The following is a 27,249-nucleotide window of genomic DNA, read 5'->3' as shown; positions in this document are numbered from 1 at the left end:
AAAGAAGCATATGCTTTTGGAGAAACCATACAAAATTATTATCTTGTTCAATGTTTAAATAAGCTATAACCACCACCACTACCCCCAATGCGGGGGTTCTTTAAATTATATTGAAGATTTACCTTTGTATTACATAAAAGCCTTCGAGTATTTGTATCCTTGTAGATTTTAAGTGAGGAAAATATTACCTCTGAAAATCTAGTTTTATACTTTCACCATATTGCTGCTGTTGGCTTGCATCAGGATGTAACAAAGTGACATAGCGACTTACCTGAAAAGTTGCTGAGTATCCAGGAATTCTCTGATTCAAACTACCTAGTTCTTCTTTCTCACCCTAATAATCCAAGTCTGTTGGCATGACCAAAATATTTTGTGTGTTATTATGCTAATGGAACACATCTAAAATGTATAAAACATACAGAGATCTCCTAATGTGGTATTACATTCTATAGACATGAATATTTCAATTCTTTGAAGGTTCACGATTTCCAAGGCATAAAATTGTGCTCTATGTTTCTTGAAATTCACGAGGCATCAAATATATGAGACCTTTGTACTGAATAACTTTGAAAGTAAGTGTCAAGCACATCCACCGGCAAGAAGTAGTAAGCAGCATTTGTGGACCACAGTAGTCCAGAATTAAAATGGAGAACACATAAAGTTTTAATCTCAGCGTCTTTCTGGGACTAGCTGAAGATAAAATTCCAGTGTTACACTTCTTCCCGCACATTAATTAGTTCAAGTGCCATTCCCAGGACTTGTCATTGATGGCACAAGAAACGCATGTGCTGTTTTCTGCTGGCACAGTTATGATGGAGGAGAAGGAGAGAAGTTTGGCTGGGTTTTTTTCTTTCTCAATGGGACATTTTAAAGCTTTCAACAAAGTACAAAGAATCAAATTCTTCACTTTTCTGTCTTTACACTTATGAGAAAGATTTTTGGAGTTGAAAACCAAAATCAAACATTATTGGTATATTCTCTGAAAAATGTATATGCAGCATCCTTTTCATGAGTATAAGGGCCAGTGTAGTATTAAAACCTTTTCTTTAAAAAAAAAAAATCATAAACAAAATTAGATCATGAGTCTATTAAAGATCATTACTTAAAATACCACAAATAAAATCTGTCCATGGAAAAGTAGATAGTTTGAATACTAAAGTTCTTTATTCAACAACACAGAAATTTCACAAAAAACAACTTTACTGGGCAAATTGAATGGTTTTTTTTTGCTTTTGTTTTTTTACAGTTTTGTACATGCCCCATAAGTGATTTTCTTTAATAAATACACTGTTTTCCAAAACCGTTTTTAAATAAATGCACAAGCATACATACACCTTACACAAATATCTATTAGAAAATGTAATAGATAACTGCACAGTTCAGAAACAGGAGAACACTGTGAGAGGAGTACATGTTGGGTGGGGCCCACGTTCCTGAATATTCCTGACTCCCTGGCAAGTGAGAAAACTGGAATTTTTCCTAAGATCATAGCTGTCTGTTTATTCATCAGGAATACAGATCTCTGTGTGAAACTGCTGCATTTATTAAAAGCAAAATCTGAAATATTTAGCTATGACATGAAAACCCATGGTTGGATATCACTATGAATCTAACCATGATCAAGGACCCACTACGTTTTTTGTTTTTTTGTGTGGAATACATTTGACCCTGAAGAGCGTGTTCATTTAGCGGCTTTGTCCTTTTCATTATTTGATTACAGATACCATCAGTGTAAAGTTCATATGCTTTACTGTTAATTGTACAATTTATATACCACGGTTTTTCTTTTGGGAATTGCTTAGTATTAATTTATAGTCAGCCCAGCAGTCTCTTGCTTCCTATGTGTTTGGGAGGAAGTTGGGTGTTAGTAATTGAGCAATCCGGAGGAATGAGTATCTACTCTTACAACGGGGGAAGCCTGTCATTACTTTCATTCCCAAAGATGGACACATTTCTGCTTTGTCAATGTGCTTCAGCAGATACCGAGCGAGGTAGAATCCACTAGAAAGCCACTTGCATCTGGAGACTGGGCAGAAAGGGCGGTGGGGCAATGTTCTTGCATGAAGTGGCCACCAAAAAGGAAACTGGCCCTCTGCCCCAATAAATACTCCACGTACCAATGTCTGAAGTATCTTTTATGCTCTTTCTAAATGCCGACAGGTGGTGGCATCTCCTCTCCCATACTCAGCGTAGACTGTGTGTGCACCTCTCTGGGAAAGTTTTGTTCTCCCCGCCCCCTCAGTTTACGTGTTATACAATTTTCAAAAATTAGATGAAGAGTAGTACACACAAGTTTTATTTTAATCGCTATCTTCTAGGTATTGAATCTGAAACAGTAATTTTTAAAAGTTCCGTTTCATTAGCATTTTAGAATCTCATGATATATAAACTTTCAAATCTCTTCTTTAGAATCATGACAAATATTGCAAATTCTTAGCATATGGACATATAGAGAAGAAAACTAGAGGGAGGCTGGAAGAGTAATATTTTTCTTCAAACATCACCAATTAGAACTTGACATGTACCTGCAATATATAAATAGCTTGGTCAAAAACATAAAAATAACAAGTACTGTAAAAGAACAGCATCATGGGGAAAAAGACATGTACGAGAATGAAAGAAAGGCTCCATTTCAATTTCAATAACCAACACTTTTCTTGTGTTAAAAATAAAATTGACATGTAAAACACCACATTTTAGAATATACAGAGTCACTCATTCTTTAAGAAAACAAATGAAAAATGAAAGCACATCAAGACACGCAACAGTAGCATGTGTTGTAGACTCGGTACATTGCTATGAAATCTGTAAATGTTATATTATGCCTAAGATAGCCTGAATAAACACTTGCTTCACTTTTGTCAGAATAATTATCATTTTCCAAAAAGCAAGGCAGGCTTTCCATTTGAGTGTAAACATATTTTTTCACTTACTTGTAATTAATTAACAAATTGTTATTAAAAAGCAAAAGACAGCAACAGAAGATTGAAACAAGGAAGAACTTACATGGATCTCATTGGTCTCACACCAGAAATAGAAGTCCTAACTAGAACGCTTCAAAGGAACATATATCAAGTAAAAAGCTATGTCAGAATTAATATACATCACATTTTAGTTTGTGGTTATTTAATTTTCTTCTCAAAACATAGGTAGGTGTAACACATAAAGGCTTTTCCTCCAAAAAGCTACTTATTTGATCCTCACTGTAGATCTTCCATCCTGACTCTGGGAAAATTAAGTCACATTGCTTTTTCACATTGGATTTATAAGTGCTTTACCCATTCTCACCCACAATACTCTAATGGAGTGCTCCTTCATTTTCTAAATCTTCCCCACTGTTTATTTCCCATTCAAAACTAAGATTGGCTGCTTTAAAATATTCATCTTCTAGTCTGTCTAAAACTTCTGTTTTCTTCCTTGCTCTCTTATCCTTTCGCGTAAAATTATTCCTCTTTGTACGCTTCATTTCACTAACAGTTTTTTACCCCCACATGGGCTAATGGATGTCTGTAGGTTAAAATACCTACTAGCTGATGAGAAACACTAAGTGGTGGTGGCCTGTCACTGTGGTCCTCTGTATTTTTGCTGAAATCTGCTTCACTTCTGGAATGAGAAAATAGTCTTTATTGTCTTGCAGGAAATGAAATAAAATGCTCAGGTCTCATGTCATCACCAGCAATATTTGTCTTAATGAGATAGTCTTATGAACCCTGACTGCTACAAGAAAATAAAATCGTATATGAAAAGATAGCAAGGCCCTATGAGGCACTGATCTCTTGTGTTTGTGGAATTCCAGCATCTATGGTCCTGCCTCGGCAGAAATGAAAGTCTCTGGTGACAAGAGTGGAAACAATGGAGCACTCCATTTAGGGGGCAGGTGGAAGGACACTGGCTCAATTGGGAAGCAAAGAAACGGAAAGATGATTAAAAGCCTCATGTCTATGCATGTCTCTAATTTGTTATAACTGAAAAACACACCTAACTATGCTTCAACGTAGGATGCCTTGGTATATTAAAATTTTAAACAAAACTAGCAATCTAATATAGTACATGAAATTAAAACATTTAGGTATGTTACGCTTTAATTTTTAGCAGAAAAAAGAAAAAATAACATATAGAGCCCACACTGAACTATAAAACAAAAAAAGGGTCATGGATTCCCCCCACCCCCACCTAAAAATCTTATATTTTCTTTATTTTGTATCCTAGAAAATACTGGGAATTTTTGTTGGTTGGTATTTAATTTACAAAACCGATTCTGCATGTTCCAACTACTCTTGAGTACTCCGCCTTACAGTGCAATCCAAGACAAGTCAACTACACTAAGTATTTGGGAGGTACACCCTTCTGTACAGCTCATTTGTAAGCAATGCAAGTGCATAACCACTACTCTAATATAGTGCTCAAAAGATTCATTTAAACTTTCATAACATCTTCCCCTTTTATAACAATACAACTGAAGGTCATTGCTGGATGCATCATACATACTCTTAATTTTGTAGAAGTTGGCATCAAGTCTCTATGGAAAGATGCATGGCAAAACAGTACCACTGTATTTGCTGCTTCTAGAAACAACTGGCAAAAATATTTAAAGCTAAAATTTATTGCTCCAGATTTAACTCGCAGAACCATACTGTTGTGTACAAACTGTTAATCTCCATAGATGCTCAGACATGATTGTCTCCTTGTGTCTAAACACACAAAATACAAGCTGCTATCTGTACAGTTTACAGTACTGAAACACATATATTTGAAAATGAAGTATAGATATGTACTTTGCAAAGATACATGATTTTACAGCAGGGGTTTACCCAAACTTGTTTTTTACAGCCACTTTCAAAATAGACAACAACTTCACTAGTATATCTACATTACATCAAAGAATCAGTGTACTGAAAGTTAAGAGAATGGCCAATTCCCAGGAATCCAAGATTACTTCTAATGTGTCTTTTTTTCTTAACTTTTTTTTTGTTGAAGAAACCCCTATACATAAAACGAAAATAATATCTGGATATTTTCTTCAGTGGTGGACTAAGCAGTTTCTTAAAACAAGACATTAGTTTGCCCTTCGCTTCCAAATGCCTTGAAAATAAGATAGGCTACTGCTTTAAAAGAACCATCGGAAAGCTTCAGCGCTGGGAACAGGTGTTCTCTATAAAAAAAGAGCAAGAAAACAAGTTAAGCTTTCTTTCTTTGCCAATATCAAATCTTTTCTCCTTTACACTTCATCAACATCCGTAATGATGTATATTGATGATCATCAATATACGTAATACTTAATATGCATAATCAGTATACATGACTTATACATTTCAGCATTTACTAAAAAATGTTCAATCTTTCAACATAACAAAAATTCGAATATTGACTGTAATGTTAACTTATTGAGTATAAATTATTCCTAAAAATTGGTCAAAAAAAATCTAGGAAACAGCCTAGATATCAGAGTAAAAAGGAAGGTTACTATATACCGGTACATAGCCTTCACTATGAGTAAGAGATAGAAGAATCATAGACAATAAAAATAACTATATTTGAATTACCCTGTCTCTAACCAAAGGGTCCCGAGTGGCAGTATTGAGTTATGCATTGGGCTGCTAACCACTGTTCAAATCCACCAGACTTGATGGTGGTGGGTCCCTATCCATGTTGCTATTCCCGTTCATGACTACCCCACGCAGCCCACATTTATATGGAACAGAACTACACCATCGGGATTGCAAGACTGTCATCTTCTGGACACTGATCGCCAAACCTGCCCTCTGAAATGCCTGAGGGTAGGCTCTAACTTCTAATCCTTGCACTAATATTTGAGCCCTTAACAATTTGAGCCACCCAGAGATGTCTCTAAACATACTAAAAAAAAATTTAGCTAAAATGTTGATTACTGTTTTCCCGGTTCAAATTCAGAATAGACACACATGCAACCAAAAGCTGGTGATCAGAACTTAGTGAAGTAATTTCTTTATTCTTGAGGGTTTCTTTCATAACAGGACAACAGCTAGTATTGGATCAACTGAAATGCTATCACTTATCAATTACCAAATACTAAACATACTTCTTTATATAACATAATGAGAATTATACTGACAAACTACATCATTATTATAGAATAAGCCTTCATTTTCAACTCAGTAATGTCATAAATATTAAACAGGGTAATACTAACCAACCATATTCAATAAAACATAACTATACTTTCATACCATAGAAATAACCTTAATGGTTTCCAACGGAATAAAAGGTAGCACCAACAAACAATATGGATAATACTTTTAACAAGACATTTATAGTTACTATGGGCTTTTGGTTAATAAACAGAAGTTAAATTATTGGATCTTCCTCTGCATACTCATATCTAGTAATTCACATGCTATATCCCTCTTTAAAAAATGCCTCAGCCTATTCTGTTACATGAATTCCCATGGTTTACTTACAACAGAATTGCATGAATATATAATGAATGCATATTTTTAAAAAGTGGGCTTAAAGCGTAGTTCCCTATAAAGGCAAATGGAGACACTTGATCTATTTCCTAGGCCAGTCAACAAGCTCACATAGAACTTAGCATGGCTAAAAAGTATACATATCTGCATGTCATTTTTTCCTAAATTCATATCTAATAATGAATTTTTATATTTCAAACATACATGAAACATTGTTCTCTAAGAATTCTAAGAACTGAGGTTATCTTTTATTTATAGTCTCACATATGAGGTATTTGGCTTCCATAGACCTACTGCAGGATCATAGTAAAAATGAAAATGTATTAATTGATTAATATGTAAATTAGATATCAATTTTGGAGATCAAAGATTCCTTTCAATATGTACATGGACTATTATTTATATACGATTCTCATAACCAAAATTACAAATAAAATTAATTTAAAAATAAAATGTTCTAAGACAAGCTCATCATATGCTAAACAGTCTTGAATAACACTCTCAGGTAAGCCTTGGCCTATCCCTAAATTCAACAGTTCAAGCCTACCACACTAAGTGGGAGAAGGACGAGGCTTTCTGCTCCCATAAAGATTTTCAGCCTCACAAACACCATAGACTCTATGACACGAGGGTCACTATGAGTAGGAATTGGCTTGAGGCAGTGGATTTAGGTTTTTAACATTTTAGTTTTGACTTAACCTATGCTATAATTCATCTAAGCCAAACTCTCCTATGTATATATAAAAATATTTAATCTGTGGAATATTTTTTAGAAAGAAAAAGATTTACTTGTCCTTTCAAAATAGTAGCAATCATTACTATTTTACTCCCTGCTCCTCATAGCTCAGTGTTATAGTCTCCTCTCCAACTCATTACCCAGGCCTGGGTCCCAATCACTTGATGTAGTTGGTGAGAAAAACTGCTTTACTCGATCCTAAAATTAACTTTTGAATGATCACCTTAATATTTACATATCCTGATTATATTTATTTAGCCATTATTACATGAGCTACATGAAAAAGTAAAAAAATAATAATAACAACACTTTTGTTTCAATAGCCACAATTTACATACACACACATACACAGTAAATGAAAACTTAGAAATTTATACCAGATGCTAACTTGCAGCTTGTTGTCAACTAAGAATAAATTTTATATAAGTATGCCTACTTATATAAATGTAATCATTTCTTAACAAGATAAGTTAGATCTAAACATAACCATGAAATTATAGATCTATGGTTAGAGATTCATATATGAAAAATAAGCATATGTATATGCATTCACATTTATGTACATAGTATATGACATGGATGCCAACATTTTCTCAGATGCCAAATGGAAACAAGATTACAAACACGTGCTTACATAAGCTTGCATCTCCTCGATAAACATATGCTTATGAAGATAAACAAAAACAAAAAATACAGGGCTTTATTTTTTTAATGAGATGAAATGCTTATGCCTAAGGGACACATTTAAATCTCTTTTTAAAGGTTTGTTCTGCTGCGCTCCCTTTCCACCACTCAATTTTATTTGCAGGATCTGGGGGGGGGGGGGTGAGTAAAGTTTATAAAACGGCACATGATTTCTAAGGCCATTGTTGTGAGGGAAAAGATAGCACTTGCCCCTGCTTGTTAGCACTGAGAAATCATTAAGCAATACAGTGAGAAAAGACAAGCAGCGAGCTGGTGTTCCATACTAACTTAATCCGTCACAACATAGAATCATAATAGGTGCACACACTGGACTATGCATACGTGAAGAGCAGGTACATCTGCAGGTATAACAAGAGGGATTGTTCACTGCTGCAGGAGGGCCAAAGGCAGCAGGAGAGAATCATTTACAAATTAGCTCTTCCTCACACTAAGATCGTTGACAGCACAAAACCCCAAAATGATTTGTTTGGAAATGGCCAAATTATTAGAAAATATATAAGAATAAAATCTACATATATTCATCGATTGATGTACCAAGACATTCATCAGAAATTTGAAGTGAGATTTCTCTTAGTTTTACTTTAGGGTCAAAAATATAACATAACGCCTTGGTGTTTCTGGCACCTCCCACCCAATTTTCATTTGCCTCAATGGACATGTACTTTAGGCCTAGACTGGGTTCTTTTAACAAAATGGTGTGAAGCAATGCTGTTTTCCTAGATAAAATACTGGTCTAAATCACAGATTTCTGATTTAAGCTCACTAATTTCGGGATACATCTTCCCAAATTCTGTCAACCAATGAGGTTATCTTTACAAAGTGACTTTTATTTTAATGGGGCATGGGCTCCTCACACTCACAGGGAGCATTTAGTACCCTGGCCAGCTACTTCACATTGTATAAATTCAAGAGTCCCAGCTGGGGAATCACACTCTTGATGCGATTACTGCGACTTTCTCAGTGAGGCTTGCAAGGAATCATTATCCTGAGTGACAGGAAAGCCAGATTCCCCTGGAAGAGAAGGGGGCAGGGAAGTAAAGAATAGAATTGAGTGGATCAGCATTGTTTAAGGCAGCCTTCACAGCTCATGCAGGTGCAAACCCTGACAAACAGCAGCCCTGTTCCCAGGGGCCGGTGGAGAAACCTGCACCTCCAGTTCTCCTGCCCATTCTGCGTAAAGCAAGATGTCGCAGAGAATTTCTCTCTCCACAAACCAGACATCAAACGGCCGTCACACTTAAAGGAATGCCTTCTACTTCTGTCCTAAAGCAAAGGGGTTCCTTGAATGAGAGCATGGCCGAATCTAAGCACACATACATTTTTGATGGACTCCTAAAAAAACAAATACAAATATTATTTAAACGGATCTGAGATGCCTTTCTCAGTTTCATCTTCATTAAATCAGCAATGAACATATCATTATGAAATCAAAAATAGATCAGAATTCCCAAAGCTGCTATCTTAAGAATCAATATTTGAGCTGCTCTCCTTTTGGTACCAAAGAAGCAGCCACTCAGTGAATGGCAGTATTTCCAGATGGAGCACACTCCGACATATTGCTTCTAAAAAGATGTCAAATCTAGCGGAAGCTCACCTCCTAAAAACTCAAGACGGTATATATGTGTGTGTGTATGTATATGTGTATATACATATACACACGCACACGGGAATGTGCATTCATATTTAGATATAATATGGAAAATGGGGTACTATAACATTAAACTTAAAACTAATGAGTTTTAGACAGCAGACTTGAGTTTTCAAGGAGGTAGAGATAACTCTATTCTGGCCTTTACTTTAAAATTTTACTAAAAAAATAAAATTAAGAAAATTGAGATAATTATAACATTGAAATTACAGGACTATTATTAAATATATATTTACAATATTTTATATATTTTCTAATTTCACTAATTCTTCTAGGCCTTCATATTTCAACTGTAAAACCAGGATGGCTCTAAGGCCATGATTTCCAAGCTACGATCAGTAGTCTGAGGTGCCATTTTCCTTACTTAATAAAAAGTTCTCCTTTTATTAATATTAACTTAAGAAGCACAAGTCACACAAACCTCTTCTGATTCACATTCGGTGGTGTGAGGTACACTTTAACCACTGAAACTGAAGCAGTTTCAGTGCCAAAGCACCCTCTTGTAAAATCTACTCTAAGGCTGTTACCTCTGTGAAAATCTCACACCTGGATCTAGGGATCCTGGGCAGGCAGCGCGGGCCTGGGCATTGGGACCTCTCGCTGCAGAAAGCCACGAAGCACGTCATGGCACAGAAAGACCTGGAGAATACTATCCTGAGTGAATCAGCAATCACAGAAGGACAAATATTATATGAGACCACTTTATAAGGGAAAAACAGGACAAAGACTTTCATGCTGAAAGGAACAGACTTTGGAGACTGCCAAAGGGGGGGTGGGGAGGGGAGGGAAGAGAAAGTAGTGGTTAGACCAGCAGTTCTCAGCCTGTGGGTCGCGACCCCTTTGGGGATCGAATGACCCTTTCACAGGGGTCGGCTGATTCCTAACAGTAGCAAAATTAGTTATGAAGTAGCAACAAAAATAATTTTATGGTTGGGGGGGTCACCACAACATGAGGAACTGTATTAAAGAGTCATGGCATTAGGAAGGCTGAGAACCACTGGGTTAGACACTTGATGGGCGCTAACTTGGGTGAAACGGAAGAGAGTATATCCATAAGAGAGAGAAGTCAAGGTTCACGAAATGGGTAAACTAATGGGGGCATTGATTAGTTGTTTAAAAGTGATGAATACAAAGTTGTTGATCTGAAATGTTAACCCTCACCTACTTTCTAATTTTAAAAAAATTATTAAAAAAAAAAACAACTCTCACTGCCTTTGAGCTTACACACTACACACATCTGAAAACCTCAATGACTAACTGAAATTGTGCAGTATAAAGCATATGAATACATATGATCAAAGTAATACTAGCTTCATTGGTTGCCTTTAAATATTTGATTATATCTTGTTTTAGTGCTACATGAAACTTTCAAACTTCAATGTCATTTCGAAGAACAAAAGTTAGGGGGGTTTGAGAGTAAAATAAAGGCAAACAAAACAAAAATAATACTACATTTTCCCCCCTGATTTGATTCACAAAGAATGATGAACAGAAAGAATAATGTTATGTAGATCTTCAACTTTTCACTGATAAAATGTTAGAACCGCCTTTAAGAAAGAAAAAAGTGCAATACGTATATACAACGTTGTACACATGAAAACACACATGTCCTCACATCTATAGATAATTACTAATTACCATATAAAATAATACCTACCAAATGTTAGAGCCACCTGCCTAAAACAATTCGAACAAAAAGATGTACCTATACTCTATTTACAAATAGTACGTTTCAAAAGTTCAGTAATGGTAACAGAATTATCCAAAAGTATCGATAAAAGCTCCCTTCACACTCCCTCCCTGACTGCCATGGAGCTGGTTCTGACTCAGTGACCAGTTAGGACAGATAAGAACTGCCCTGTGGGGTTCTCTATGAGTAACAGAAAAGCTTCAACTTTCTAAATTATGTCTATTTTCTGCTTCTGTTCTGTTCCATACCACATATATCTGGGTCATGCATGTAGAGTCAATTCTGTCTTGTAGCAACTATATAGGAACAGAACAGGGCTGCCGCAGGGCTTCCATACATTTCCAAGATTGTGAAATGTATGGAAGCAGTTCACCACATCTTCTTTCCATGGAACGGCTAGTGGTGGGATCCACCAACCTCTCAGTTAGCAGCTCACCCACTAACCACTAAATTGAGAGCATTATCCAGATATAAATGGAAACATTATTACCATAACTGGAATGTCAGGCCCCTGCTTAAAGAGGGAAAGGGCCCAAGTAGGTGATTGGAGAATACTCACCACCCAATTTGCGTCCTGAAATACACTTACAAGGCAGATTCCACTTGGCCAGTTTCCAAATGGCCACTTGTAGCTGAGTGGAGAACTAGAGATAGTACGTTCATTTGACACCTTTTCTCTGTCTGGCAAAGAAAGGTTCTTTGTCTTCCTTGCCCTCATATTCCACCACCACCCTCACCAGTACCGCTGTCTAAATAGATGAAGATAGCGTGATTTTAGAAGGGAAACCAAGGTACAGCCTATAAACAGAAAAGTGGGTGTACATGTTAACTCTAGGAGAAAGGTGCTAAGCCAAGTCAACATGACAACAGAGTTGTCAGAAAAACCACTCTTCAAAGGGTAAGGTGTGCATGGGTTGCTAGGAAGGACAATGACCTACAAGGTACCTTCAAAAGGATCGAAGAAAATGTACTCTATCTTTTAATTCCATTTTTCCATGAACTTTTTGAAGTTCTCTCATATTTAGCACTATGATTCATATTGACTCTCGTACATAATGTAACTACTCTCTTTAGGTCTATCACTTCATTCATGTCCTGCATATGTTAATGAATGTTGGTAAAAACACTTCAGCCAACAGCATTCTAACAAATAAGAAAGTTGTCTAAATCAAAAGTCAAAACTGGCTCAACAACACCTACCAAACACAGCAATGAGTAATTTAGCAATGTAAAAGTTCTTGGAAATAGGAAAACGAGACATAATTTCATGGCACTACAATGAACCAAGAGAGTAGAACAAATTGTGTTTTTCCAAAATTACTCGATAGGTGTAATATTTTTAACTTCTAGGCATAAATAAGTCTGTTGCATTAAAAAAATAAAATAAAACAAAATTCACTGTGATGGAGTCAATTCTGACTTACGGGGACCGTATGGGACCGAGTAGAACTGCCAGCTTTGGATTTCCGAGACTATATATCTTTCCAGGAGCAGACATCCTCATCTTTGTCCCATGGAGCCACTGGTGGGTTCAAACCACTGGCCTTGTGGTTAGCAGCTCAATTCTTAAGAAGGAAAGTCATTTTGAAGAATAAGGTGAGCTTGACCCAAACCATAGTATTTTCAATCACCTCATATGCATGCAAAAGCTAGACAATAAATCAGAAAGACTGAAGAAGAACTGATGCATTTGAATTATGGTGTGGGCAAAGAATGTTCAATATGCCAGACTGCCCAAAGACAGAACAAGTCATTTTGGAAGATTACAGGCAGAAAGTGCCTTTGAAGCGGTGATGGCAAGACTGAGATTCACACACCATATATACTCGAGTATAAGCTGACCCGAATGTCAGCAGAGGCACTAATTTTACCACAAAAAAACTGCGTTAAGAAATGTGCTATAAAACTCGGCTTATATGCGAGGATATACAGTATTTTAGAGATATTAGCAAGGAGCACTGGTGGCACTGTCAGGAAAGCACTGAACTGCTGAACTGTGTGATTCCCATAAAGATTTAGAGCCTCTGAAAACGTATACAGGTCACTATGAGTCAGAATTGACTCAATGGTAGAAGGCTGATGGGTATTAGAAGAGACTAAACCCTTAGGGGAGACATGCTTGGTAAAGTGGATGGTCATTAACACAGTGAAAGAGTTTCACTAGATACATGGACCGTGGTTGCAACATTGTAGCAAATGTAGCAACATAGGTGAGGATGGCGCAACATTGTAGCAAATGTAGCAACATAGGTGAGGATGGCGCCTGGCAGAGCAGTGTTTCCATTTGTTGTACATAGAATCACTATGAATTAGAATGGCGTCCACAGCACCTAACAACAAAAACATGCGTTTGAGAACAGCCCTGGTGGCGCAGTCAAGTGCTCAGGTGCTAACCGAAAGGCCGGCAGTGTGAACTCACCAGCCACTCCACAGGAGAAAGATGCGACAGTGTGGGTAAAGATGATAGTTTGGGAAACCCTACTGGGAAGTGCTATTCTCAGTTGGAAAAAGCTTCACAGCAATGGGTTTTGGCACGCTCTGTGCAAAAGAGGCAGTGCGAAAGGAAATTAAAAGTGAGTTAGGACCAGAAGCGCACATCTTAGGTTAATAAAAATCAACACTATATTATCAAGAATGATTGAAATACATCTATTTTATCTTGTTTACATATTTCTATACTTGTTTCTTATATTTGTATAAATATATACAAATATTTGGATTGCAATGGAACAGATGAAAGTTCATTAATTATATCTCCCCTCTACTAATTTCTGTTGAATGCAACCATGCTAGGAAAGATGATTGCTAATAGACTATGAACATAGGAAGAAGCTGTCATTGTAGGAGCAGACTGATGGGCAACTTTGAAAATATTGGTTCATTCTAAAGCAGGCAGCAAACTTTCCCCATTCTTTTGCCATAAGGACTCGTTTTGACTCCTAGAGATCCGATAGGATGGGGTTGAAGTGCCTCTATGAGTTTCTAAGACTGGAACTCTTTAGTGGAGTGGAAAGCCCCCTGTTTTGTTTTGTTTCCCTCAGAGGGCTGGTGGTTTCAAAGGGCTGACCTTGCAGTTAGCAATCCAACCCAAAACCACTACACCTCCAGGGCTCCTTTTCATTACCCCAGGGAGTAAGACATATTCTATAAAATGACACAAAATAAAAGGTCATTTGAAAACAGTAGGAAGTGATTTCTAATCTGATCATCAATGCTTTGGCTTGCACAACCTGCTAACTCTTGTTCAAATAAAATGCAATCATTTCACCTAAACAATGTGAGTGTTTTACATCATGATGTTTCTCTTTCGTTATTATTTTTCTGGGAATTTGAGAAATGCTTATGCCCCTCCACATCACGTAAAAAGCGAAAGCACTTTATGTGTTTGAGAGAAATGTTTCTTTTTGGCAAAGTGAGGTAACATCTTGGACAGATGTGGCCATGGATCTCCATTTGGCCCAAAGCTTTTATGATAAAAATCTAAGCACTGGAATATGCCCAGTCTAGAAACGAAAGCATCTTTATTCCCATGAATTACTGAAAGAAATTAATTAGGGAAAATTAATTGCAACTCTTTCGATCAATTGGGTATTGTAATTAAATAATGTAGTCATTTAAGACTATACTTCTGGGAATAATATGTAACTTTGGAGTTGTCCGATTCTTTTTTGTGGTTGTTACTTGATAACTACAATTGCCATCATACAGTCAGATTATATTCTAAATCACACTTCTTGATGCATTTCCTTAATTTTCTTTTAAGCTAATATAATTATAAAAATGTAAATGCAAACCTCACTGCCATCAAATAGATTGCCCTTCACACTCAGTGCCATCCAGTCAAATCTGACTCACAGTGATCCAATCTGGCAGAAGAAAACTGACTGCTCCCTAGGGTTTCCATGGCATAAACCTATGTGGGAACAGGTAGACTAATCTTTCTTTCCCAGAGTGGCAGATGGTTTTGAACCACCGACCTTGTGGTTACCGGTTCAAGGCACAACCGACGGCACAGCACCCACCTGTGCTCCTTGTTAGAGGACATATAGCTAGAGATTGTTATAATTTAATCTAAACCAAGAAAATCATTTCCTTTTCCTTTGCTCATTATGCATTAAGCATTCCCCATCATCATATCAGTGCACATTTTTCTAGAGCAGTTCCTCGGGTATTTGGATTGAAATCTCTCTCCAGGGAGTTTTCGTGAACTACCTGTTTCTTATGGGTCCCTGGTGGCGTGGCTGATTATGAATGGGGCTGCTCACCGGAAGGTCAGCAACTGGAAACCACCAGCCGTTGGAGGAGAAAGATGGAGCTGTTTACTCCCATACAGAGCTATAGTCTTGGAAACCCAATGCCACCGTTCTACTCTGCCCTACGGGTCGCTGTGCGTGTGAATTGGGTCCGTGGCAGTGATTTGGTTTTGGAGGGAAACTGGTTTCTTCATAAGCACTATCTGTTCTATCTGCAAACGCAGTCACATTCACGTAAGTTGCTACAAACACCAAACACATTGCCATCGCTTCAGTTCCCACTTACGTTGACCAAATAGGACAAAGTAGAACTGCCCTTTTGGATTTTGAATACTTTAAATCAGCAGCTCTCAACTTGCAGGTGGCGACCCATTTGGGGGTCGAACGATCCTTTCACGGGGTCGCCTGATTCATAACAGTATCAAAATTACAGTTATGAAGTAGCAACGAAATAATTTTATGCTTGGGGGTCACCACAACATGAGGAACTGTATTAAAGGGTCGCAGCATTAGGAAGGTTGAGAAGCACTGCTGTAAATCCTTGCCAGAGTATACAGCCCCATCATCCTCCAGGGGATTGGCTGGTGGGTTCAAACCACTGACCTTGTGGTTACTAGTGGGCATAAACCACTACACCACCAGAGCAATCTACATCAGTTACTAGCAATAGAAATTAATACATCTAATTTTTATAGGCAAAGGGCTTATAGGGTGTATTTTTATAGGTAAAGGGCTTACAGGGTGCAAGGATCAAGATTATTTTTATCCTTCCCCTGGGATAAATTCTCTACATTAATTAGTTATCTTTCAGGGATTTCTCCTTATTGTCATTCAAAATTTTCACTGTTTTAACAATTACAGAAGTCATTCATGGCCTGGGCTGCCTCTATCTACCTAAGCACCACTATTTTAAACATTAGTCTTCGCATGTACGTTTTTGTGAGTTTCAATTACCCTGATAGAATGATTCTGACACCCCACCCACTCCCCACTATGCTGGTTAGTGGCTGCACACTGGGCTGCTAATGGCAAGGTCAGCAGTTTGAAACCACTAACCACTCTGTGGGAGAAAGATCGGGCTTTCTATCTCCTGTAAAGAGTTAGTCTCAGAAAGTTGCATGGGACAGTTCCACCCTTTCCAATGCATTGGCATTGACTCCATGGCATGAGGTGTTTGTTTGCTTGTGTGCTGAACCTAAATCCAGACCCTTAGAGTCTGTCTATACATTGTGAGACTTTAACTCTTTGACTCGCATTTTATTTAAATCTGACTCAAGATGATCTTGAGTGAGGCATCTTTCTGCCGAAATGCACTGTTTGCATCTCTCTTAAGACTGTCAGGAGATATAACTTGATGCCCTCCGTCTGTCCTACTTCTCTCCTCCTCCTGACTTCTCTTCCCGCTTTCTTTCTCCTCCCTTGGGCCCTACCTTCTTTCATTCAAGTGAAAGTGTGTACATCTCAAATGAAATGAGGATATCCCAGCCTCATAAAATAGACCCCGAAACAAATCATAACAGATGTTTCTCTCAAGATACTTAAGGCAGGTGTTCTTTTTGTTGTGATTACTTAAAAAGTTCTGGAATATTAGTAGAAAACCTATACCACATAACTACATAGCTAGTAGGTAGCAATCATATGGGTCTACTGCTTATCTAAATCTGGGAATTAAGTAGGCCAAGTGTGAATAATGGCATCTAGAGGTTAATAAATAGATTTAAAATTGTTTCCAAAGAATTCTAAAATTCTAATTATGTCTTTTTTAAATGTGTCTGTTCTGTGAAACTAAGAATATATATATTAGTGGAGAATGAAATAACTAGGATGGAGGACCAGCATTAGGGTATTACATGGCTATTGGGGGTGGAGAAGGATATTAGAAATAAAGTTTGAAAAAAAAAAGAAATAAAGTTTGAGTCCCAAGATATGCATACATATACACACATGCATACAAGTGTCTATAGATCTACCACACAAATATATGTATATAGAAATGTATCCATGATACTGAATACAGACCTTAGAAAACAACAGGCTTTTCCTAAGCCCAAAATTTGTTAAATGGAAATTATAAAGGATTTACTAGGTGTTTAGTAATACCATATACTCAGTAACATATAGCCTGGAAGAAGTAAAGACACATTATATAAAAACATTAAAATTTTACTATTTATCCTTTTAACAGTATTCTGTATAGAAATATAATTTTCTTCACTACACATTTGTCAAATAGTATTGTTACTGTCATGAGATCAGTGTTTTTCAAACTTATTTTGACTTGAATTCATAGTTAGAAATACATTTTACCTAACAGTCCAGTACATGCATTCACATGCATTTATGTATCTACACAAGGGAAGTTTAACAATATTTACTCTATTGAAATGTAATGTATTTATAGATATTTTTGTTAAATTCTACTTCATTACAATTTCTAAATATCCAGGCGGTAAACCAACACATTGATTTCATGAACCATTGCTGTGTAGTTTGAAAAACACTGCTCTACACCATAGAAAAAACAAAGGCAAAAGTTGCTGCGAGGTCATTTTGGGCTGTAATGCTGGACTAGAACTGTGCTCCATTAAGTTTTCAATGGCTAATACTTCTATACTGAGTCACCAGCCAGCCTCACAGGTGCCTCTGGGTACACTTGAACCTGAAAACTCTTTGTTAACAGTAAAGTATATTCACTACTCATACCACCCTGAGACTGTATATCATAACCCAGTACTGTAGTCACTCAGTCAGTCAGTCATTGTCACTGAGTCCAATCTAACAGCAACCGTATAAGGTAGAGCAGAAATGACCTACTGAATTTGCTAGGCTGTCAATCTTTATAGGAGCAGAAAGTCTTGTCCATCTCCCACAAAGAAACACGTGGATTTGAACTGGTGACCTTTTGTGGTAGCAGTCCAAAGGGTAACCTCTTCATGTATAGAGAGTCATATGAGGGGAAAAAAAGTACTGCCCTGTATAAATGAAGTTAAGTCTTTAACTTGCAGTCTTAGAGAGAAGACTCTATATATTACCTTTGGCACAGAAGTACATCAGTATTGTTGTTTTTTTTTAATGAGCTAAAAGTAAAATAAATACAATATTTAATGTTTAATAAAAGATGCCACATCTTCTCCCTTCTCTTCTACATACAATGGACAGCGCTGTCTTTCACCCTTACTCAACTCCATTAAAACGATCTCATTTAACCTCTAAAGAAGATTTCCTATAGAGAAGTAATCGCCAGCACAATTATTTTTCTACTACTGATTTCACCATCATTAACAATCACCATTTCCACCACTAACAACCACACGATTAGACTGATACAGTTTTCTATGCTTTTAAAAATTATATTTCTTTCGTTCTTCATCTTTTTTTTATTTGTAAAGTTTAGGAGCAAATACAAGTTGTCCAGAATTTGTCAGAACTGCTGAAGTACACAGAAATGCCCACGATTCTTCCAGGTCTATAAGCATATGTCCCTTTCTCTCTTCCTTCCATTTGATCTCCAGCCTTTTGATGCCATCGATCACCCACTTTGGGCTATTATTTTATTTTTCAGACCTTGAGCAAGACACAGTACTTTCAGCACAATTTTCTCCCTGGCTTGACACTTTCTTCACTTCCTGAAGAATGCCCTCTGAAATATGACTTGTGATGCAGATGAGACACAAATGGAATCCCATTTCCCACCCCAAAATTGGAAAGATTCTCCCTTAGTTACACATTACCAAAAGATTCCTGGGCTGAAGTAAAAATAATAATTTCTGCTATAACAAAATCTGCTTTTCCTTGTTTTGAATTCAGCTGATACTCCACTTGACTAAACCATCAGCTCTAATGCCCAAGCCAAATGTATAGATTTCAAATCAAGGGGGAGGGGGGGGGGGGAATTATATGCCTTTTTCTTACATGTTCCATTCTCTGAAAAACTTCTACAACTGCTGAAGCACAGCAAGTTCCCATTCCCATCTTGGTAAAAATCCCTTCTCTATACTAGAATGCATCCTGACTTAAGTACTTTCTGGTCCCTTTAGCGCCTTCTTGATTAGTATTCCAAGCCCTTTAGATGTATCACTAATTTTTCCTAGAGAAACACCCGCTTTTTCTATTATTGCTTACTGATTTCACTTCATAAATACTCTTCTGATTAAAAAATATCCCAATTTACTAATCTTAAAAATTATATAATTGTTTTATTTCTACTCAGGATTATAGTATCCTACAATATCCCAATACTTGTTTATCAGGCTTATCTCCTAGTGAACTCAAGTCAACTCTTTGTGGAACTAGATAATCAAAATAAACATTTTTTTTTTAAAGCCACAAAATTGTCTCTTTGGACATTAGTTTCTGAAAACTCTGAGGATGTAATGCTATAAAATATGTATATATAATTCCCTTATACATTAATTTAGTATTTTAGTGTGCTGATGGACCAAACAGTGCTCAACTGGCAAGTAACTTGACACTACTAGTTCTTTCCACAAACTCTTACCTAAAGATGTGGCCATATGGCATAATGTAATTTTTAATTATTAAATAAATGAAAAAGTTTAAAATAATAGTGTTACTTTGAGTATAAATAGTTCACATAGTCATTCAATGCCAGCCAAGGAAATGCATTTTTTAATATAAACTCTTTGATAAAAGTTACTGTTCATGTTTTAATTTTGTTTTGAGTGGGAAACGTAACATATGCTTGATGGGCTGAATATTAATAAAAAAATAGGGGAAAGGCACTGGGCTTGATCTCAGACCTGGCTGTGGACTCTTATCCTTTTAAAATAAATTAACAGAAAGCCCCCAAGTTTCACAGAGGAAAAGAATGTTCCTCATAATAGTTTACAGTAGAAGTTAACAAGCCTGCTGGGATCCTTTAGCCCCTGCAGAGCTAAGTCTTCAACATTATTAAATGGCTGTCGCATCTGAAGCATGGAGCAACATAACTCAATAAACAACCGAAAACACATGATGCTGAATGGAGGGAGGCTGCTCGATTACCCTGAAGAAGAATTCAATTTCAGCACAGGTGTCTGCATGGGATGGAACACAAGATGACAAAGCAAAACTCATCTGTGTGCCCCTCTCACGAAAATTTGAAATTCTTCTAGATCATAGTCTAATGTTAGTTAGAGCAGTCTGCAGAGAACAGGAACACTGCAGCACAAACAAAGCGACAACATTATGCACACACATTCCTCAAAATAGACACAGATTAGAAAAAATATTTTTATAATTTTTTTTTTGGGGGGGTGGCATGTACTAGAGTGCTCTAGGCCCCTCAACCAACATCACTTTACACTCTAATAAGTGCTTGAAAATCACACTACTTTATCAAAATGAAAGATTTTACCATCTGTTTGGGATTCAAATTTTCTTTTCAAAAGCTAATCTGGAAATAAGAAGGGAGATAAGAATGAAAAGAAGTTGGTCATTCTCATACTTGCATATTTAGATAACCCTTTAATAAGTCTTGAATTTAACCTATTAATTTAACTAGATATTTCTGTATGACAAATACAAGAGTTCTAGAAATATTTTGTAAGGTATGCAAAAAAAGATGTAAGAAACTAAATCATGTCACATGAACTTTATTGAATAGTAGAACATTTTGTTAAACTTTTTGACAGCAAATGCTTGGAGGAATTTGGTTTTTTGGGTAGATATGTACTACTTAATCAGATATTCTGATTGATGGAGGTTAAACAGTGAACTCTAAGAGTGCCAATTCCTTTAGAAGGCATTTTTAAAAGCACTTTCTCAACCTCTTAGTGGGAAATTCTCAAGTAGTTAGGGTTTACGTTATAATACGGGAATAATACTCTACCAAGGTATTTAGAGTCAGCCCAGTAGATCTTCCGTCTCAGACCTGGTAAGCAATGTGCTAACTAGTGATATGGGTGGGCTACTCATCCTTTCAACACACCGTTTGATTTTTAGTCTTGCAGATGATTTCTCAGATGACTGACTCTGCGTTTATCAATATTTGTTTGACTATAAAAAATCTCCTACCATTCAGAAAATCAGATGACAAAGATTCACCAAAATATTGGTAATCAATTCCTCTAAAAATGTTTTTAATTAAGCATGTTTCTCTCATATTTCCTTTATTTTTTCAAATATTTTCTTTTATTAATTTGAAATCTATTTTTTTGTTTAATTTGTTCTAGTGAACTTCATTTGCATTTTGAGTAATGATGGTTAAGTTTCAAATAAACATTGTTACAGTGTAATTTGTAAATGGTTTTAATTACTTTTATTCTAACTCCCATCTAAAGATTACATATAATGTGCATGGTTCTGGGTGGCATATTATTTTTAATCTAAGAATTATTCACAATGTGTACCTTAAAAAGCACTGTAGACTCTATTTTCACAAAGCTAATCATGAAAAGAGAATCTCAGTGTTGTAAAATAATTGCACCTTTGCCACAAATCTCTTGTATGGCTTTTGTCAAAACTGAACTTTGAGGTTTTTTCCCCTCATCATTTAAACTTCAGAATCCATGTGCTAATATGGTATTACTAGCATAATAATTCCACTGGCACATTCCAGTGCTAAGATGGTGAAAAAAAATTTTTTTTGTTTGCATTTTACCAATAACTTCTTTCCCTTAATAGCAAAACATATTTTGCAATTTAGATGAAAATAAATATGTATTTGCTTATGCTGGAGTGTGTGGTTATTAAAATTGAACACTCCTTCTTAAATTATTATAAAAGGGTTTAACTGGTGAATGCTTCCACTTAAAGCATAAACCATGCCCGCTGTCCCCTAAGTATTAAAAGATAAAATTGCCAAACTTTAAAATTGATGACATGTCCAACCACTAAGTGATTTTGTTATTTAACTAGCAAAATACCAAGCCAAACTGGTTACCTTGAGTCAATTTTGACTCAGAGATCCTGCAGTGGGAGTAGAACTGCCCACTGGGGTTGGCAAGGCTATAATCTTTGAGGGAAGCAGACTGGCATATCTTTCTCCCTTGTAGTGGCAGCTGGTCCATTCAAACCATTTACAGACACCCCTCCACCCCCACCCCCCAACCGTGGTTTGCAGCTAAGTGTGCTAACTACTACACCAGAGCTCCATACTCAAAGACAGGGTATGTGAGTGACATCTCTTTCATGTGTGTGGTCTACAAGTGAATTTCTTTAGGAAGCAGATGACATCCTTCTGCATAGGCTGCAGTGTGTGCTTGGTCCAGAATTTTACAGTTGCCATTCGCATGGGGGAGGGGGAGGCGGGGGCAGATTGTACAACTGCCATTTGTATTAAGTATATATATTATGTATACTTAACAGTGTATGTATAAAGAAATTCCCCCGGAATACCCATCTAAATCAAGTTGTAAGTTTCAGAGACTATCTAAATGGTTTCCTCCAACATCTTGAAAGCTAAATCTAACTTGTGAAAAAAAGTCTGGTGACCCGATTTATAAAACCAGAAGATTTTTTTTCTCTTTAATAAAGGAAAAACAAAGAATATTTTGTGATATTCCAGATTCTCATTCTATATTCACTGTAACTTGCTCCTTTCTAATCTGTTGTCCAGCTAGCGGAAAACGCTTGTGGTGGGGTGTGTAACTTGCAGCAAAGAAAGCAAAAAGTGGGGGCAGGGGAACCTCCTGAGGCACTGCTTACGAATGTAATTCCATAAATCAACTAATGGGAGAGAAACCAGATCTGTGTGGTCTCTAACGCTGTCCCACAGAGATCAATCATGTCACCTGAACAATGTTCAGGGACTAAGAGGCCAGAGTTGCCCATAGGACAACTTTATCCCTGGAGCCCGGATATTAAAAACAAAACAGCAACAAAAACTAGAACCTAGTATCAGACATAAAGATGTGAATATAAAAACTGAACAATTACCTTTGCTGGTAAGTGTGTTACTTATTATCACAAGCATTTCTTATGTAACCACATGCTTCAGATAGCTCACAGCTCCAAACCTCTGCCATCAAGTCAACTCTGAATCATATGTTGGATGAGTTCAGAGACTTAGGAACTACACATTGATCATTTAAGTATACTTTTTTCTTAAATAAGCTTTATCACACAAAAGGCATGCCGCATTTGTTGTAGCTACTTTGAATAATTAATGAATGTCTTAATATAGTAATGAACTAAATGAACACAGGCATGTGCAAATGTGCAGGCACACTATCATAGGAAAACTATGTTTTAGGTGCACTACTCTCATGTGGAATATGATTTTATACATCTGTTTCTAAGGCATTAAGATACCTTTCAAGTGAGACTACTCAGATCTGCTAGGAAATAATTAAACCCATTTTAAAAGGAATGTTAGAAGGGAGGCCTTTAGAAATGTGGGCAGGCATTTCTACACCTCCATGTGTTTGTCTTTACTCCCCTGAAAATCTAGCATGCCTCTAGTCTTTGGGATGGACAAAGGGAAGAAGGGCACACAGGTGTGAGGCAGCAAGAGTGCAAATAATAACTAGGGTCCAGATGTTAACTGGCTTCTATAATTTTTAATCCAACGAATACTAGCTACTGAATTGAAACCTGAACGCCACAGGTAGTTTCTATGATGATTCCCCAAATCCCCGCCCTCACTCAGGGAGTCCAACCAGAAGCTAAAACATCTCCTCAGATGAGAAGTCACAGGAACCAAATGAGAGAGGGAAGCCAGGTCAGCAGGCGGACTTCTCACAGACCTGCACCCACACTGCTCCAGCTTTGGTTGAGTCAGGTTATACCTGTCACTCTGACATGAATCCAGCTGGTTTCCTACAGCTAACATATGTGCTTAAGGCAATCATGCTGTCCTTGCCTCCTTTAATGACTGGAATGGAATCTTAGTCAAGCTTTTCTACGTGCGCCTTTTCTTTCTTTCTGCTATCTAGTCTTCTACTATTGTTCTAAGTTTTGAGCCTCTGATAGAATGCAGTCTACAAGTGAAGATAAGAAAACCAGACTCAAGAATTACACAAAGGGAAATGCTTGCTTCCCCTGTCCCCCACACCCTACCATTTGAAGATCAAGAGAACTCCTGTGTATGTGAATTCTAAATGGAAAGGAAAGGTGATATTATGGGGTGCTGCAGCAAAATGTCTAAGGAGAGTAAACATCATAGCAAGATTGTCAGAGAACTACATCCAAAATGGGAGGGGGGGGGGGGTTCCTATTACTTTATTTGCAGTAATAGGAAAATTGGGTGATGGATGGGTCACTTTGGGGGGATTTGTGAAATCTGTTTTGCCCAATTCATCAACATAGAAAGTGCTGTAGGTTATTTAGCAAACAAATCGGAATTATTCCGTGGCCTATATGCACCATAGTATCTTAAATTGGGATAGAGGGCCATGAGTCCAACTGAAGCTGAGGATCAATAGCAACACCAACTCTGTAATTCTAAGGACAACATTCCATGAGGACACATAAGCGCTATGTGTGCATTAACAGAAAATTTTAGCATTAACTCTTCATTACCTTTGGATGTTAGAGACCTAAAGAAGTTATGATAAACCAATCACCCAATTGGGGGTGGGTGGTTAATTTTTGCTAAATAAGAAAACACCTGGATCTGCATTATTTTCTTTCATATGGAGTTGCCAAAGGACATGCAACAAACTGTCCTGGAGTAAAGTGAAACTTCTGAATGAAGAGATGGAGTTCTCAGAAAAAAAAAAAAAAAGATGGGGTGGGGTAGAGAAGGGAATCATTGCAGTATTTGGATGGAATTGATCATAATCAACAATAATATCAATACAATTATAATTTTTAGAAACCCAAAGTGCTATTTGTTTTGATTTGTATTAATAAGTTTTAAAAATCTATATTTTCCATATGTTCAACACTGCAACAGAGATCATTAACTCTTGTGCTATATTCTTTTGAAGCCTAATTCCCAGCTCTTTCTGAATAAAACACCTGTAAGCTGTATTCATAATTTTTAAAAGATTATATAGGTATACCTCTAAGGATAACTTGTGAGGACCACTCTTAGCCCACAATCCAGTTCATGTAATGTCTCAAAGTTAAACCAACCATGCCCACATGAACATTTCACCACCTACTCTAGATTTTAATACCAAAGGGCTAGAAATAATTTCTTGTGCATATATTTTATTGCATAATATACCACCCAAATCATTTTACCTGTAATTTTCCACCATTCCTCATTGTGTTTTGATCAGGATACCAGAGGAAATTTCCACCAAACAGTTTTTTTCTATTTCATATAATTAGAAGTCTAAGTTAATGGCTACTTTACTGAGGATTAGCATCTTGTCTATTTAAAGTCACATAGGAAAAACCGAAACTGTTATTAACCATACAGGTCTATCAATTTAAAAAAAAGTGCTCAGTGTAAAGAACAATTTTTGACAGCCCACAAAATTGTTATTTTGTCAAAGGCAGAGCCCAAAGGATATTTGTCTGTTACCAAATCATAGGAATCATTAGTTTCTGAAACTATATATAACAATGTTTCAACAAAATGACCATCAATCACCTTCTCTGAAAATGTGACTGGGTGCTAAATCCTGTCTCCTTAAAGATTTCAGGGTAATATTCACCAGTCGACACTCAAAAAATACAAAAGATGTAGAAATTAAAATGGGAAGTATATTGTCATTGTGTAAAAACCTGTAAGGCGCAGGAGGAAAAAGCCCTATCTGAATCCCTCTTCAATTATCCACTGTTGCATTTTTTGTTTTTCTTATGAAGACATAGACTTGTGTGTCACCCATAGGCCCCTCTTAGAATTGGGCCACTCATAGGGCTCCCTTGGTCAATAACAATATATAAGATGGGATGTGTTCAGACCTTTGGGCAAAGGTGCGTTTGTTTTCTTTCCCTTTTTCTTAAAAAAAAAAAAAATTAAAAAAAGAGGAGTGTGGCTTTTTAAATCACCAAGGGAGAATTCTGACCATATTGAATGTGAAACTTGTAATTTTTCAAACCAATTACATTATATTTTTCCCCTAGAGAGAAAAAGGAGGGGCTCCCTCCTCATCTGGGAGGTGGTTCCACGTGAGGTGCAGCTGCGAGAAGGGAGGCCAGGCGGGGAGGCCTTGCCCTTGGCATTCCACCTACCACAGTAACTTACAACCGGAATGAAGCTTCAGAAAAGGGGTGCTGCATCTTGAGGCTGGACCAGAAGCCCTGGAGGGGAGAGGAGAGGGGAGTGCGCGGGGAAGGGGGGAGGCTGGGAAACAAGAAATCATCTCCTCTGACCTCTAGCGAAGTGCCAGGTTTTTTCTTTAGCTCTTCACATTTTCTAAATTTGCAGATCTGGTGTCCCGTTTTGCGGTTCCGGCAACTGCTGCAGACGCCACAGTTGATGAGCCTCTTGCAGGGCACGCAAACCCCACACCTTTTCCTCTTCTTCTTGGCCGGGTTGGCTCCGCCAGCTCCCCCCGAGGAGGACGAGGAGGACGAGGAATGATTCTGCGGGCAGTCTGCCAGATTGGCAATTTGAAACGCACTGTCTGTGACGGCTGCTGAGGCTGCTGCGGGGGAGTGAAGGGCTGTCATGACGATGACCCCTGGAGGTAATGAGATGCCCCCTAAAGCCGGGATAGCGGAAAAAGTCCCCACGCGCTCGGGGAGATTCATTATCTCTGCTTCAGCAGCGCCGCATTTGAGCTTGTTCATGCATTCCCCCGCCAAAGGTCTGCAGTGTTCAGGGGATAAGGTGGAGAGGAAATTAGTATTTGCCATTTGCAACGACGGCTCTGGCGGGCAGCCAGCTTTCCCCAGCCTCTGGGAGTCGTTTCGGTGGTGCATGCTGGTCC

The 27,249-nt window shown here is 37.4% G+C and overlaps 1 protein-coding gene across 1 annotated transcript; it reads right to left on the bottom strand.

Annotated features, from left to right (window-relative positions):
- Window positions 1–1,142: 1,142 nt before the first annotated feature.
- Window positions 1,143–27,241, bottom strand: CXXC4 (CXXC finger protein 4). The gene is made up of 2 exons (XM_004703291.2): window positions 26,690–27,241; window positions 1,143–5,152 (listed from the first exon to the last, which is right to left on the bottom strand). Exons 1-2 carry the CDS (start codon window positions 27,239–27,241, stop codon window positions 5,108–5,110), a joined length of 597 nt encoding a protein of 198 aa, XP_004703348.1. The 3' UTR covers window positions 1,143–5,107.
- Between the last annotated feature and the right edge of the window lie 8 nt (window positions 27,242–27,249).

The sequence above is a fragment of the Echinops telfairi genome, unplaced genomic scaffold, assembly GCF_000313985.2.
Source record: "Echinops telfairi isolate 266 unplaced genomic scaffold, ASM31398v2 ScPeMD7_7468;HRSCAF=8506_0, whole genome shotgun sequence".
NCBI lineage: Eukaryota > Metazoa > Chordata > Mammalia > Afrosoricida > Tenrecidae > Echinops > Echinops telfairi.
The sequence above is the reverse complement of the archived record's forward strand: the minus strand, read 5'-3'. Positions and strand labels throughout refer to the sequence as shown.